This window comes from Salmo salar, chromosome ssa14, assembly GCF_905237065.1.
Source record: "Salmo salar chromosome ssa14, Ssal_v3.1, whole genome shotgun sequence".
Lineage (NCBI taxonomy): Eukaryota > Metazoa > Chordata > Actinopteri > Salmoniformes > Salmonidae > Salmo > Salmo salar.
In genome coordinates, this window is record NC_059455.1 from 15,614,423 (window position 1) to 15,630,634 (window position 16,212).

At 42.6% G+C, this 16,212-nt stretch overlaps 1 protein-coding gene across 3 annotated transcripts in view; it reads left to right on the forward strand.

Annotated features, from left to right (window-relative positions):
• The window catches only part of LOC106568889 (histone deacetylase complex subunit SAP130), a 21,065-nt gene continuing 4,853 nt past the window's right edge, over window positions 1-16,212 (forward strand). Inside the window, exons 1-16 of one of the 3 annotated variants that reach the window (XM_045693968.1) lie at window positions 1-110; window positions 4,528-4,655; window positions 5,448-5,722; window positions 5,819-5,986; window positions 6,108-6,252; window positions 6,447-6,690; window positions 6,843-7,081; window positions 7,999-8,103; window positions 8,398-8,539; window positions 8,803-8,921; window positions 9,209-9,487; window positions 9,752-9,926; window positions 12,267-12,359; window positions 12,528-12,877; window positions 13,062-13,286; window positions 13,428-13,553. In XM_045693968.1, the coding sequence (XP_045549924.1) occupies window positions 4,547-4,655; window positions 5,448-5,722; window positions 5,819-5,986; window positions 6,108-6,252; window positions 6,447-6,690; window positions 6,843-7,081; window positions 7,999-8,103; window positions 8,398-8,539; window positions 8,803-8,921; window positions 9,209-9,487; window positions 9,752-9,926; window positions 12,267-12,359; window positions 12,528-12,877; window positions 13,062-13,286; window positions 13,428-13,553 (2,794 nt within the window). In that variant the 5' untranslated portion in view covers window positions 1-110; window positions 4,528-4,546. Of the gene's footprint in view, window positions 111-3,911; window positions 4,429-4,527; window positions 4,656-5,447; window positions 5,723-5,818; window positions 5,987-6,107; window positions 6,253-6,446; window positions 6,691-6,842; window positions 7,082-7,998; window positions 8,104-8,397; window positions 8,540-8,802; window positions 8,922-9,208; window positions 9,488-9,751; window positions 9,927-12,266; window positions 12,360-12,527; window positions 12,878-13,061; window positions 13,287-13,427; window positions 13,554-16,212 lie in introns of those variants that run through there. The other 2 variants (XM_045693969.1, XM_014139672.2) reach the window with 2 other exon arrangements.

Sequence of the window (16,212 nt, forward strand, 5' to 3'; positions counted from 1 at the left end):
TTGCAATGTGGCTAAACAAACTCTGAAAACCGGAAGTTTTCAAATAGTGCTGCTTGTGTAACACGCGCGTAGTAGAAAGACGGATGGAGATTCCTGATCACACAAGCAAGGTATGTTCTTGTTGCAATTTCAATATAATCGTACTGTTTGTTAGTAACTACCGATCATCATTCCAGATGAATCTAACTAATAAAAAAATGTGATTTTCGTCGGTTCATTGACATAAATAATGCAGCAGTTAGCTAAGTAACCTTAGTTAGTGGGGGCGCGATTTCAATTAATAGCTAGCTAGCTATATTAGTAACTAGCAGCTGTGTACTAACCTAACGTAGTAGGCGAAAAAGAAACTGGCAGGGTAACTATAGCTAACTACGACTTCGGTCAAACACCCGCACACCTGTGTTGTTTCCTTGTTTTAAAGCAGCTAAACCGGAGATGTTAGTTCATCTGTCTTCAACTTGGTTAGGTAGAAACAGGTTTCATCGAAGTAACGTTAACCAACCAGTTAACTAGTAACAAGCAAGTCTCAGACCAGCCGACTAACTTAGTTAGATAGTTAGATGTAATGTCACCTACAGTCGCTTGCTAGCTATTGGTACTGCATTGAAGTTGTAGCAAGCTAATGTCAAGGACTCGGGAGTAGACAATGTTATCCTTGGCTCGGATCCAGTCCACTGCAGAGTGTTCATGGCCAAGCCTTGGCCCGACTCAAGTTAGCAGCTGTTTGTGGCTAGCAATGTTTACAACTTGCAGAATAATCATTGACAGTGTCATGTACGACAGGGTTCTAAATTTGGCCAGCGAATAATTTTATTTGACCCCATCAAGTTTTCTGAGTAAAACAAATGTCGTTGTTATTTGTTTATTGTTGGACATAAGACTGTATACACACCAGCAAATCGGCTCCAAGTGATTAACATTTTGGAAATCTGTTCCAAAGTATTCCCACGCATAATGGAGAGAGATACGTGAGAGTATACAAAAATAACTTCTGATATGATGTTTTAGTCATGTTTTATATATATTTTATTTTGTTTAAAAGTCATGTTTGTGCCCCTCCCCTTTTCGAGGGGCAAAAATCTACTTTATTTTTACCGCTTTTTCTTTTGTTGTTATGTGTATGTTTACACAAGTTTTACATACATGGCTTTTTTTTCTACTCTAGTAGTTACATAGCAAGAATAAAGTAATTTGATATACATTACATCTGGATAGTACTTATCAAAAGTCAAATCAAGTGTTATTTGTCAAATGCGCTGAATACAACAGATGTAGACCTTACAGTGAAATGCTTACTTACAAGCCCATAACCAACAATTCTGGTTTGAGAAAAATAAGTGTTAAGAAAGTATTCACAAAAATAAACAGAAGTTAAAAAAATAAAAAATAAAATAATGAAAGAGCAACAATAAAATAAGAGTAAAGAGGCTATGTACAGAGTCAATCTGCGGGGGCACAGGTTTGTTGAGGTTATATGTACAGTACCAGTCAAAAGTTTGGACACACCTATTCATTCAGGGGTTTTTCTTTATTTGTACTATTTTCTACAGTGTAGAGTAATAGTGAAGACATTGAAACTATGAAATAACACATATGGAGTCATGTAGTAAACAAAGTGTTAAACAAATGAAAATATATTTTACATTCTTCAAAGTAGCCACCCGTTGCCTAGATGACCGCTTAGCACACTCTTGGCATTCTCTCAACCAACTTCATCAGGTAGTCACCTGGAATGCATTTCAATTAACAGGGGTGCTTTGTTAGAAGTTAATTTGTTGAATTTCTTTCCTTAATGCGTTTGAAGCAATCAGTTGTGTTGTGACAAGGTAGAGGTGGTATACAGAAGATAGTCCTATTTGGTAAAAGACCAAAGTCCATATAATTGCAAGAACAGCTCAAATAAGCAAAGAGAAACGACAGTCCATCGTTACATTAAGACATGAAGGTCAGTAAATCCGGAAAGTTTTAAGAACTTTGAAAGATTCTTCAAGTGCAGTCACGAAAACCATCAAGCGCTATGATGAAACTGGCTCTCATGAGGACCACCACAGGAAGGGAAGACCCAGAGTTACCTTTGCTGCAGAGGATAAGTTCATTAGAGTTAACTGCACCTCAGATTGCAGCCCAAAAAATGCTTCACAGAATTCAAGTAACAGACACATCTCAACATCAACTGTTCAGAGGAGAATTGCTACAAAGAAACCACTACTGGTTTGCGCTTAGTGGGACTACATTGTCCTGTTTTTCAACAGGACAATGACCCAAAACACACCTCCAGGCTGTGTAAGGGCTATTTGACCAAGGAAAGTGATGGAGTGGTGCATCAGATGACTTGGCCACCACAATCACCCGACCTCAACCCAATTGAGATGGTTTGGGATGAGTTGGACCGCAGAGTGAAGGAAAAGCAGCCAACAAGTGCTCAGCATATGTGGGAACTCCTTCAAGACTGTTGGAAAAGCATTCCAGGTGAAGCTGGTTGAGAGAATGCCAAGAGTGTACAAAGCTGTCAAGGCAAAGGGTGGCTACTTTGAAGAATATAAAATAGATTTGGATTTGTTTAACACTTTTTTTTGGTTACTACATGATTCCATATGTGTTATTTCCTAGTTCTGATGTAGAAAATAGTAACCAGTCAAAAGTTTGGACACGCCTACTTATTCAAGGTTTCATTCTTTAAAAAAAAAAACGTATCTACATCAAAACTATGAAATAACATGTATATATTTTTTTGTGGGGGGGTAAAAAGGACCACAATAAAATAACTTAGGCTATGTGCGGGGGTACAGTGGGACTACATTGGAGACTTATATTTCCCTCACTAACTTTAAACATCAGCTATGAGAGCAGCTAACCGATCGCTGCAGCTGTACATAGCCCATCTGTAAATAGCCCATCCCAATCTACCTACCTCATCCCCATATTGTTTTTATTTACTTTTTTGCTCTTTTGCACACCGGTATTTCTACTTGCACATCATCAACTGCTCATCTATCACTCCAGTGTTAATTTGCTAAATTGTAATTACTTTGCCACTGTGGCCTATTTATTGCCTTACCACCTCACGCCATTTGCGTGACTGTACGCTTGTTTATTCCATGTGTAACTCTGTGTTGTTGTTTGTGTCGCACTGCTTTGCTTTATCTTGGCCAGGTCGCAGTTGTAAATGAGAACTTGTTCTCAACTAGCCTACCTGGTTAAATAAAGGTGAAATAAATAAGAAAACGGTTAGTCTAGGTAATTTCTACATGTAGGTAGGGGTAAAGATAATAAACAGCAAATAGCAGCAGTGTAAAAACAAAGGGGGGGTGTCAATGCAAATAGTCCGGGTGGCCATTTGATTAATGGTTCAGCAGTCTTGTGGCTTGTGGGTAGAATTTGTTAAGGAGCTCTGGTGCCGCTTGCCGTGCGGTAGCAGAGAGAACAGTCTATGACTTGGGTGACTGGAGTCTTTGACAATTATTTGGGCCTTCCTCTGACACCGCCTAGTACATAGGTCCTGGATGGCAGGAAGCTTGGCCCCGGTGATGTACTTGGCCGTACGCATTACCCTCTGTAGTGCAACTGGTCAGGATGCTCTCGATGGTGCAGCTGTAGAACTTTTTGAGGATATGGGGACCCATGCCAAATCTTTTCAGTCTCTTGAGGGGGAATAGGTGTTGTCGTGCCCTCTGCACAACTTTCTTGGTGTGTTTGGACCATGATAGTTTGTTGGTGATATGGACATCAAGGAACTTGAAACTCTCAACCTGCTCCACTACAGCCCTATCGATGTGAATGGGGGAGTGTTCGGTCCTCCTTTTCCTGTAGTCCACGATCATCTCCTTTTGTCTTGCTCACGTTGTTGTCCTGGCACACACTGCCAGGTCTCTGACCACCTCCCTATAGGCTGTCTCATCGTTGTCGGTGATCAGGCCTACCACCGTTGTCGTCAGCAATGCATCTTCTCCATTGTTTTTGATGATAGGCCTCTGGTAGGCCTAAGTTATGATCAAATAGCCGCCATAGCCTACTTGACCACTGTTAAAACTGTAACTTAAAGCGGGTACAGCCTCTGTGTTCACAGTAAACATGCGCCGGAAGTTTTACCAAATTTTAGCGATGTCCAAGTTTGCTCAGCGGTGCCCCCCAAAAAATGAGGGAACATTGGTGATAACTATTATAGAACATGAGCTTTTAAATCCACTCCTCAGCTGCTCTTAGTTCATCCCACCCTTCTCTGTAAACCGCCCTCTTATGATTTCAATGTGCCATATTTCTTTCAAATGTGCTATGATGTTTCACATAAATTCAAATATTTGTTTGGGCGTCTTGCAGCCAATTTACAGTTAACAAATTATTTGTAATTTTGTTCCGGCTCCATGACCATCCACTCAAGAAAAAAATCATCACGCGTCTGAATCAAGTTGATGATCCCCGATTTATACGGTTTGCAGAAAATACCTGCTTAGATGTTGGCAACATTCATCTGTGCAAACTTGTATCTACATACCTGTCAGGTTTAATATTGTTCTCTTCCTTGAATAGCTATCAAGTGTGTCAGAAGATGAGTTCTCAACAATATCCACGACCGGGAATACCTCCTGGTATGGGACAAAACCAGACTCCTGGAGGAAACACTGCATTGCTGTCTGGTGGTCAACCAAACACGGCAGGTAACATTATGGATCCTGCTAACCCACAGCAGAACTCCCTTTGCATCACAGCTTTCACAACTATTTGCAGTGGTCAGTCAGTGTATGAAATCATTGGTCAGTGGTGTTAACTACTGAAGTAAAAAATACTTCAAAGTATTTTATCCAGGCTTTATCTCATCCGGGCGTGATTGGGAGTCCCATTGGGCAGCGCACAATTGGTCCAGTGCTGTCCGGGTTTGGCTGGGGTAGGCAGTCATTGTAAATAAGAATTTGTTCTTAACTGACTTGCCTAATTAAATGCAGGTAAAAATAAATAAAAAATATATACACACACTACCGTTCAAAAGTTTTCAAAATGTCCTTGTTCTTGAAAGAAAAGCACATATTTTGTCCATTAAAATAACAGAAAATTGAACAGAAATACAGTGTAGACATTGTTAATGTTGTAAATGACTATTGTAGCTGGAAACGGCAGATTTTTCATGGAATATCTACATAGGCCCATTATCAGCAACCATCACCAGCCCTGGCTATCCGTAAATAAACAAAAACAAGAAAATGGTGCCTTCTAGTTTGCTTAATGTAAGGAATTTGAAATTATTTTTTACTTTTGATACTTAAGTATATTCAAAACCAAATACTTTTAGACTTTTACTCAAATAGTATTTTACAAGGTGTCTTTTACTTGAGTCATTTTCTATTAAGTTATCTTTACTTTTTACTCTTTACTCAAGTATGACAACTGGGTACTTTTCCCACCACTGCAAGTCTTCTTCATAAAAATAAGTACTCCAACTCTTTGTGCCACAGGAGGGGCAGACGATAGCAACCGTGACCCTCACCCGGACCACGGTCCTCGTGACCACCCCAACAGTGGTGGTGGAGCATCGACCTTCAGGGACGACAAGCAGGAGACAGTGGTGGTCCGGCCTTACCCCCAAGCTCAGGTCCACGGACCCCCCCAGGGTCACCCCACTCCAGCAGGTCACCTGTCCCTCCAGCAGGGCATGCCTGTCACAGTGTCAGCCCCTCCGCCACACATCCCCCAGGGCCTGCCTCTGGCCTTCACTGAAGGACCCATGAAGGTATGGATGTGGGAGCTCTGTCTGCTGCATTAGCCATATCTCCTTGTGTCTTGAGCTGACTCATCTACTTTATCTCGTCCTCTCTCATCTCTCCAGCCAGCTCTGAAGTCGCCCATGGCCGGTCGAGTGATCGCCCCAGCACCAGCCAACACCCAGGGCCACATCACCCTGCCACCTAAGGTGCCAAGCCACGTTACTGCAACCATGGAGAGCACCGTGCCTCAGACCGCCGGCATCCCTGTAGCAACTATCAGTGGCCAACAGGTAAGGACTGGTGTTTGTAGCTGTAATATACCCCAGCAATAATATAACCTATTGAGGTCTACCCAATGTGATGACATGATGAAAAATGTGGTTCCAAATCTATAATGCTTTGTGTCCATGGGCGTGGCGTTTCCAGGGCAACCCCAGTAACCTGCACCATCACCTGATGACGACCAACGTGCAGATCATCCGCAGCCATGCCCCGCCCCTGCAGCTCGGCTCCCCTGGAGCCCCCCAGCACACTTTCACCTCCCATCTACCCAGAGGTCAGTCCGTCCCCGAGACAGGATAGTAGCATAGCTAACGTTAACTTTTATCATTCTGAAAATAGTCAAGGTGCTTACCTTGATCCCCAAAAAAATCACCATAGTGGTTTGTTCCTATTTTAACCCACTGTAGGTCCTCAGCAGAACCATCCTAAGAACCGACATGGATAACTGTTGTTCATGTGTGTTTCCAGGAGCTGCTGCAGCAGCTGTGATGTCCAGTTCCAAAGGACCCACCGTACTGAGACCTGCTACAGGCCCCAGTGGTGGCACTGGCCCACCTACTGTCCAGCACATCATCCACCAGCCCATCCAGTCCCGCCCTGTAGTCACAACGTCCACGGCTGTGATGCCCACGGTGGTTGCCCCATTAACGGCCACCAGGCCTCAGTCCCCAGTGGTTAGCTCAGCCACGCACTCCGCAGAGATGGTTCATGGGTAAGGAAAATAAACACAGTATGACATGCTGAAAGCGTTAACCATTCTTTACCGTATTTTGTAAATGTATCTAGATAGTTAATTTTACTATTCCAGCTATTGCAAGTGTACGTAAAACCAATGTTAACTATCGCTTTGCTCTCTTCCCTCAGGCGTCCAGGACTAAATATCCACCCCCCTTCAGCCACTCTGAGCATCCAGCGTCAACCCCCATCTCGGGACAACCCCACACGCATCACCCTGCCCTCCCACCCTGCCATTGGGGGTCAGAAACCCCAGCTGCCCCACACCATGGCACAGAAGCCCATATTCAGCAATGTGACTCCTGTCGCTGCTGCAACTGTTGCCCCCATATTAGCCACCAATACTGCTCCATCGCCTAGCACTACAGGTGATGCAATTGTTGTGATAGAGATACACTACCGGTCAAAGTTTTCGAACATCTCCTCATTATTTATTTTTATTTTTACTATTATTCTACATTGTAGAATAATAGTGAAGACATCAAAACTATGAAATAACACATATGGAATCATGTAGTAACCAAAAAAGTGTTAAACAAATCAAAATATTTTTTATATTTGACATTCTTCAAAGTAGCCACCCAAATAACCTTGATGACAGCTTTGCACACTCTTGGCATTCTCTCAACCAGCTTCATCAGGTAGTCACCTGGAATGCATTTCAATTAACAGGTGTGCCTTATCAAAAGTTAATTTGTGGAATTTCTTTCCTTAATGTGTTTGAGGCAATCAGTTGTGTTGTGACAAGGTAGGGGGGTATACAGAATATAGCCCTATCTGGTAAAAGACCAAGTCCATATTATGGCAAGAACAGCTCAAATAAGCAAAGAGAAATGACAGTCCATCATTACTTTAAAACATGAAAGTCAGTCATTAGGGAAAATTTAAAGAACTTTGAAAGTTTCTTCAAGTGCAGTCACAAAACCATCAGGCTATGATGAAACTGGGTCTCATGAGGACCGCCACTGGAATGGAAGACCCAGTGTTGCCTCTGCTGCAGAGGAGTGTGCAAAGCTGTCATCAAGGCAAATGGTGACTATTTGTAGAGTCTCAAATATATTATGTTATTTCATAGTTTTGATGTCTTCACTATTATTCTACAATTTAGAAAATAGTAAAAATAAAGAGAAACACTTGAATGAGTAGGTGTTCTAAAACTTTTGACCTGTAGTGTAGGTCTAACTTATCTCTTTTCATTCCTGCATCATAATGACACTATCAAGACTGACTGTTTCCTTTATTCTGCTTTAATGTTGTAATAACCACATTATCGTGCCTCACCCAGGCTCCGGACCCCACCCCCAAATGACCAACAGTAACATCGTCACCATGACGATGACTTCTCATTCCTCCCACGCCACAGCAGTCACCACGTCCAACATCCCCGTGGGTATGTTTCTCGGTCATTAATGTTGGAGTGCAAAGGCACCAAGCTGCTCTCTGGAGTAACCTACTCCACATTTCATGGTATGTTCACTTATCTAAGAAGTCATTGATGGGAGTAGAGTGGCTATTAAATACAGTGACACTTTCGGTTGTCAACGGTTGAATGCATTGCGCCAGATTCTGTCATGTTTTAGTTTGCTTTGAAGTTATAGAAGAAGTCTCTACAGGGCGATTGTATGTTGTAAAATGAACATTTCACCCAGCTGATTGTACACCATTCCACCTCCACCCTCTTCAGCTAAGGTGGTTCCCCAGCCGATAGCCCACACCTCGCCCAGGATCCAGCCGGAGTACCCCGGAGAGAGGGGAAACCTGATCCCCATCTCTGGTCACCGCTCCTCCCCCAACCCCATCACCATGGAGCCCCGCAATGACAACAGGTTAGAGACGAGGGCTGATTTGATTCATTTTTATTTTGGGTTGACGACAATACATTCATCAACAAGATGATTATTTGATCCAGAGGATAGGGCATTAAAACACTTATTTCCAATGTGGTCCTCATTGTTCCTGGGCTACAGTAGTGTAAAATGACAGCACCTCCTTATTTCTGTTGTACTTGGAGTAAATTCCTGGTTGTTAGTTGAAAGTTTTCGATATGGTTGTTTTATTTCATTCATTTGATATGCATGTTCCCCCACAGGCAATCGGTGCCAGTGCAGTTCCAGTACTTCCTGCCTACCTACCCTTCCTCACCGTTCCCCCTGACACACACCTACACCCCAATCACCAGCTCTGTGTCCACCATCCGACAGTACCCAGGTACAATTCACCTCTCCTTAACAAAATGCTACATCTGGCTCTTTTGTGACTCTCAACCAGTCAGATAATACTCTTGTCATTTTCACAGAGCCAGATTGTTAACTTCTGAGCACTCCCTTTAATAAAGATTATTGATCATTTTGTTAATAAATTACATTTTTAATTAGTTCTGACTTTCTAAACCATGTTCAACATAATAATACACTAGTGTAATCTACATCTATAATACCAGATATATATCGCTCATTCTGTGTGTCAAATCCAAACCCAACCCGTCGACCCTACAGTAACCCCTCAGGCCCCCAGCGGCACTGCCATGCAGACCCAGACGAGTGTGGGCGTGGCGTCGGCGGTGCACCTCAACCCCATGCAGCTGATGACGGTGGACCGCATCGCTCAGATCAACACGCAGAACATCCAGCCCGCCGGCATGGCCACGCAGGGCATCCAGCCAACCACCATCAGCGCCCAGGGCTTGCACGCCGCCACCGGTCAGATCACCGCACAAAACATCCAACCGGCGCCCATCAACCCACAACAGCCAGCCAATGAGAACAAGACCTCAAGTGAGTTGGTGAACGAAGCAGTTCTAGTGTCGTTGAAAGTTTAAATGAGTTTGTGTCAGGTCTGAAATATATTATGAATAGAATCATTCTACGCATTTTCTCCAGTCAAGTATTTTCACCCCTATATTCATCTGTTTGGTTACATTTAATTTAACGTTATTTATTGGAGATAGGAAAAAAAGTATTACTGTGATTCATGACAGCTATTCTTTTCAGACAACTATTCAAAACAACTTTTCTAACAACGTTGCTCTGTCTTCTCAGTTGTGTTAGCAGACGGCACCACTCTGGTAACCAATCCCATTGGCCAGACGTTCGGCAGCAGCCAGCCGCCCACCTCTGTGGGTCAGACACACCCCCAAAACACTGGGCCTGGTGCCCCCACCCTGGTGTCCTCTCCCCGACCTAGCATCCTACGTAAGAAGCCTGCCAACGAGGGGTGAGTTTAGAAAACCCCTCACGGTTTTCCTTTCCTTACTAGAGCAGTCGTGGTCACCAACTCTTGTCATGAGTAGGGCTGTTACCGTGACCGTATTACCGCCACACCGGCGGTCACGAGTCATGAAGGCAGTCAAATTCCACGTGACCATTTAGTCACGGTAACTAGGCTTCTCCAAGCACTGATGCTGCTGATGGTCATTAGTAGCCTACCAAACTTGCTAACTGCCTGGTACTCAGCACTCTATTGTCCCTCTAATCACTCTGACATCAATGCAAATGTATTTGAAAATTTAATCAAACACTTCATGAGAGCCCATGAGCTCATGTTGCACAACATTTCTATTGGCTATGCAATTGCGTGAGAAAACCGAGTGATGGCCTCTATTAAAAAGAGGAGGATCCCATCAGCTTTCTATAGGCTAGGCCTACTATATTTATTTCTCAACTTTCCTAATATTAAGCACATTGCTTGTCTTTACAACAGGAGTATAGCCTACCTGGCTGGCATGAAAAAGAAACACAGGAAAAGCGTAATTCGCTATTTAAGTGCATAGATGACATGTATTTTTTTCCCCTGCTGCCCCTGTTTCGTTACAGGTGCATGATAATGCCCCATTCTAAGTCAAAACAAATTTTACACATATATTTTCTATGTAAAGACAAGATTAAATCAAGAATAGTCGGATGGGTGACAATATTAGCTTATCATTGTGAATGATGCCCAGCTTAAGTAGTTTTTTGTTTTTACTTGTTCGAATCATAGTCACACACCTCATGTAGCCTAGCCCATAGGCCTATATGTTTTAATAAGGTTTGTATCACAACTAAAGTGCCAAATAACTAAGCACATTTAAAATTAAGCACATTAATCCGTTTTACAAGGGGTGTAGCGCTTAACTGGCATACACATAAGCTGCACGTGAGTTTCAAGTTTGGGGAAGAAAGTTTTCACCATAAAAATGCACCTTTTTATAATAAAAGCATTACATGCATAATCGCATTTGTGGTCAGTTTTGATAATGGTGTTTTCCCTAATGGAACATTTGCACTTATAGCCTATTGCAGTGTGCACATTGTTGTGCTTATAATGTGAAGAAATAGCCTAATAGTTTATAAAAATGTTCTGATCTGCCTCATTGCGTAAAGTTTTTTTGATGCTAGTGGTTGTATTAATTTGGGATCTATCGCATCCCACAACTCTCCCAGGTTGTTTGGAATGTTTATTTCTCGCACAGAATATAATAGGTCAACTTGTATGCTATGGGGGATAGTAGATTGACATAGGCTAGTGATTTTGCTGTTCGTTAAGCCTAATCATAAGTAAATATCTTCCATATGCACCTCGGAAGTGGATAAGGACGGGCGCAGTTGCGTCCCCGATGTGTCTGTCTTCACTTGTAGCCTGTGAGAAAGACCTGATCAGGTGATGACAAGTCGTGTGAGTGAGTAGTGCTTCGGAGCAGACAGCACTCAGGGAGAAGGGCTGCAAAGGACATGGATTTTTTTATAGTACATTATGGCCACACAAAGCGGATGCCATCGGGAAATTCAAGGCATTATCAAGGGCTTGTCAAATTGTGAATGAGAGACTGATGAAGTGTGTACATCCTGCACACAAAAAAACAAAGCAGAGCTCATGCCTTTTCATACAACTTCTTTCAAATCATCATTAGAGTCTCATCTTGCTGCCTTACAATGTATTAAAAATCATAACATATAGCCCAACGTTTGTTGAACAACTAAAGTTACATGAATAACTCATTAAGCATTTGGAATACCTATTTCTTTGTTAACCAATCAACACAGAATAGCCGCATGTGCGCACTCCCTCAAATCGTTTGGAGATTTGTTCAATATATTCTTCATACTATAAAATAATGCCACGGAATTCTAAGCAAATCTTGTCTGCTAAGTGAACGGGTGTAGCCCACAGCCATATGGCATAGCCAGATCAGGACCTAACATAAGGACATCTGAGTATGCGATTCTGTTCTTCTGAAATAGGCTACATTTTCTTCATATCATGTTTCTTTAGACATGTTTAAAATGAATAATGGATTTATTGTGAAGGTGTAGGCTATATTACATGGATTAGACTTTTTAAAATGTAGATGTTCCAAAGGTCTGCATCAGTGGCTTGTAGGCTATATGTGGAAGCCACGAGATGCTAAATGTGTTTGTTAATTACCAGTCAATTACCGTGAGATTGACAGTTATTTGCTTGACAATCACCGGCTGACAATTTCGTGACCACCACAGCCCTAGTCATGAGCAGCTACAGTTTGAGTAGGCTTTTCTTCTATCCCAACACTAACATGTGTCTGTTTTCCCTATAAAGGTCTGCAGTGAGGAAGAACCTGATCCCAGAGGCCAACAGCCCCAGGATAGACGGAGGAATCAGGCATGCATCAGGGTTTCCACGCCCAGTAGGGTAAGACGTTGCACTGCACATTGTTAGTAGGCCCTGATCAAAGACTATGCTGTGTACACACGCTAGAATCCTCTGGTCAACCGCATACTCCTGTATTAATAATATCTTGTAGTTGAAAATGTACTTAAAATGATTAGGTGGTTGATGATCTTTTCTCTGTCCTCCCAGTGTGAAACACAAGCCTGATCTCCACGTGTCCCTGGCTCCCCCAGTGATGTCATCATCCATGGAGGCTCTGCCCAGCCATCAGACCAATGAACACCCGCAGCATCCCGGAGCCCCGCCCCACCAGCAACCCTCTCAGCCAATCCAGACGCTCCTCTCAGTGTCAGCACCCCCACACTCACAGCCTGGCCCCGCCCTGTCCGCCATCACTCCACCAATCTTGTCTATGGCCAACGTGGTTGTTCCGCCTACCCAGTCAGCGGCAAGTAGCACGGCAGCATGTGGAATAAGCTCCACCCTCCCTGAGATCAAGATAAAGCAGGAGGTGGAGGCCATGGATACCTCCAAACCAGGTACATTTGAATGGAAAAATGTATTGTCCTATTGCTGATTTTATACTGCCATCCCACGTTATGAAAATGTATAACACTCCAAAATATACCGTAACCCTAAAGATCTTTATTTATTAAAGACACTTTGTGAATATGGGCCCTGAGCTATTGATCTCCTGGTTCTTCCTCTCTCTCCTCCCTCCAGGTCCCCCCATGCCCCATGGTGGTGCCCCATTGTTGCCCATGATGCCCAGTGGGGATGTGACCCCCGGGGCCTCACCCAGGAAGAAGCCCCGGAAGCAGCAGCATGTCATCTCCACGGAAGAGAGCGAGATGATGGAGACCAACAGCACGGACGAGGAGAAGGTCCTGGCCAGACCCCTCAGCATGAGGGCCGAGAAACGCAAGTCGCCCCTCAAGGAGTACATAGGTAGGAGAAAGTAGATACTCAACCTCTTTATTCATGATTCACTTGTCCAGGTTAAGGGTTGGTTTGCTGCAGTTACGTTAGGCTAATTTCTCTATATTTGACCTTGTGTAAGTGACCACTGTACGTTTCTCTTCCCTGCAGATGAGGAAGGGGTGCGTTATGTCCCCACCCGTGCTCGCCCCCCGGTCACCCTCCTCCGCCACTACAGGAACCCCTGGAAGGCTGCCTATCACCACTTCCAGAGATACAGTGACATCCGGGTCAAAGGTCAGACCAATGTCTTTATTATTGGTAGCATTCAATCATAACTGTATTTATAATGGATTTTCATACATTCTGGGTTCTAAGAGCTTGCTGTGGGACTGAAATGCACTTAATGGGACTAAAATGCGACAGGTAGCCTAGCGGTTAGAGCAATGGGCCCATAACCAAAAGGTCGCTAGTTCAAATCCCCAAGCCAACGAGGTGAGAAATCTGTCGATGTGCCCTTGAGCAAGGCACTTAACCACAGGAGGCTGCTGAGGGGAGAATGGCTCATAATAATGTCCAGAATGGAAACCATGTGTTTGATACCATTCCGCTCCAGTAATTTCCACGAGCCCGTTCTCCCCAATTAAGATGCCACCAACTTCCTGTGCACTTAACCCTAATTTCTCCATGGTCGCTGTTCATAATGGCAGATCCTGGCTGTGAACACACACTCCGAGGGTGTGTGAACATTTCCAATTCACAAATGCGTATTAATACACACTTGTACATGTGTGAAATAGGACAAATATAAGCACCAACCAAATTACCCACAACAGATATGTTAAACTGGCTAAAGAAGTGGCTGATTTCATTATCACACCTCTTGCCCACATTTTTTATGTATAATTTGCAAAGACCATTGTGCCCGATGAACTGAAAATGGCCAAAATTGTTTCCGATTCATAAAGCTGATCCAGCGAACTTGAGAAATTACAGACAATCTGAATTTCGCCAGCTATCAATTTTTTGTTGTTGAGGCTTTCATATAACAGATAAATAAAATATCTTAACATTGAAAAGTCTGTTATGCAAACATCAGTACGGCTTCAGAAAATCTCACTATTTAATTGACGAAATGCATAAAGCAAATGATCGCAAAGATTATACATTAGGTATCTTGCTGAAAACTAGGATTGGGCATTTGAAATTATTTCTTTATTCAAATTTTTTTTTTTCTCTCGGATATCCGAAAAATACATGTGCTTTAAAGAAAAAAAAAAAAAACATTTTTGGAGACTTGCTTGCGTGACTCGGGAGAGTGCTGAGGCACGTTCAGTTCGCTTGAACGTTTGCTACATCTCGAAAGGTTTGTGTTGAATGGCAAGTTTCCCCCAAACATTCTTGTATGTTCTTGAATAAACTTTATGGTATGTTTTCTCCTTTTTGGTGGATGTGGCGAGGTATGTCTTGAAGCAATGAGTGACTTAAAGGGCAGTGACCATGTTGACAGGGTTCCCCAACCCCTCCTCGTTTTTCAACTGGTTGTTCAGTACAGCACCGTTTCCATTCCATTAAATGTTCCAGAATGTTAAAATGTGGGAGGGAGAGACTACACCAACTCGCGCTAGTTAGACAACATTTGTTGCTGCCATAGGTTATCTATCATACCATCTGTTTGTGCCTGACTTGACTGAATCAAATTGGTAGAAAGAAGCTAGCTAGCTAAAGTAGCCAGCTAAATTAGCCAACTAGCTAACTAAAGTAGCAAGGCTAATTGAGGCTATTTTGCTGCGCTCCCTGTACTTGTCAACAACAACTCCATTCATATTAAACAACTCCCTACCTGTTGGCTGATCATACTCATTTAGCCAACTCGTAATTTTAATTTTAATTCCATTTTGTATTGATTTAGAAATCGGCCACTCACTTGCTACGCTGTAGTGCCGCTGTGATTGACCGACAATAACAACAAGCTACACATGTGAAACGGGTGTGTAGGCTACCGGTGTCTATTTATTATGGGGCACACTCATGACTGTCACTGTTTTTATTTATATTTTGAATGTAGTGGTCTAGCAATGGCACACAGATCATTCTATTTAAAAAAATATATATGTTTAAGATTAATACTTTCCCAAGTAATGGAATAGTAACGTCCGTTCGAATAACTGCACCCATCCCTAATCATAATATTTTATTACAAAAACTTAAAACTAGGGAGTGAATGAACAATCAAGCAATATGTGATTTTCAAAGAAATGGAGATTAATTGTGGTGTGCCGCAGAGATCAACACTTGGACCCGTATTATTTTATCTATATAAATGATCAGCCCAAAGCACCCAAAGTGCTCTCCCAAATATTGTTTGCTTATCATATGTGTGTTTTACTCTCACAGAAATCTCAATTACCTTATTAATGTTGTTAATGATGAACTGTGTAATATCTCAGTGGCTTAAAATCAACAAATTGTCACTGACTCTAACAAAAAACTAAAACAAATATGATTTAGTCCAAAGAACAGAAAATACAGACTATATAGAGGACCACAGTATGAGTCATAATGCCCATAAAACAGAAATTGTTCCAATCGTTTTCCACCATAAATTTTTCCCATAGGGGATTTTAGAAACACTTAAAATAAGGGCTGTGTTTCATGTAGGCTTACCCCACGTCCACTGTGGGGCTCTATAGGGGTCCATATTGATAATATACCTGTTGATCAAGCCTGTACAACCCTCTTTCTTGGTGTTTTGATTGATGATGAATTGTCATGGAAAAACACTAGTAGCCTTGTGGTTAGAGCATTGGGCCAGTAACCTAAAGGTTGCTGGATCGAATCCCCGAGTTGACAATGTAAAAATCTGTCGTTCTGCCCCTGAACAAGGCAGTTAACCCACTGTTCGCCAGTAGGCCGTCATTGTAAATAATAATTTGTTGTTAACTGACTTGTCTAG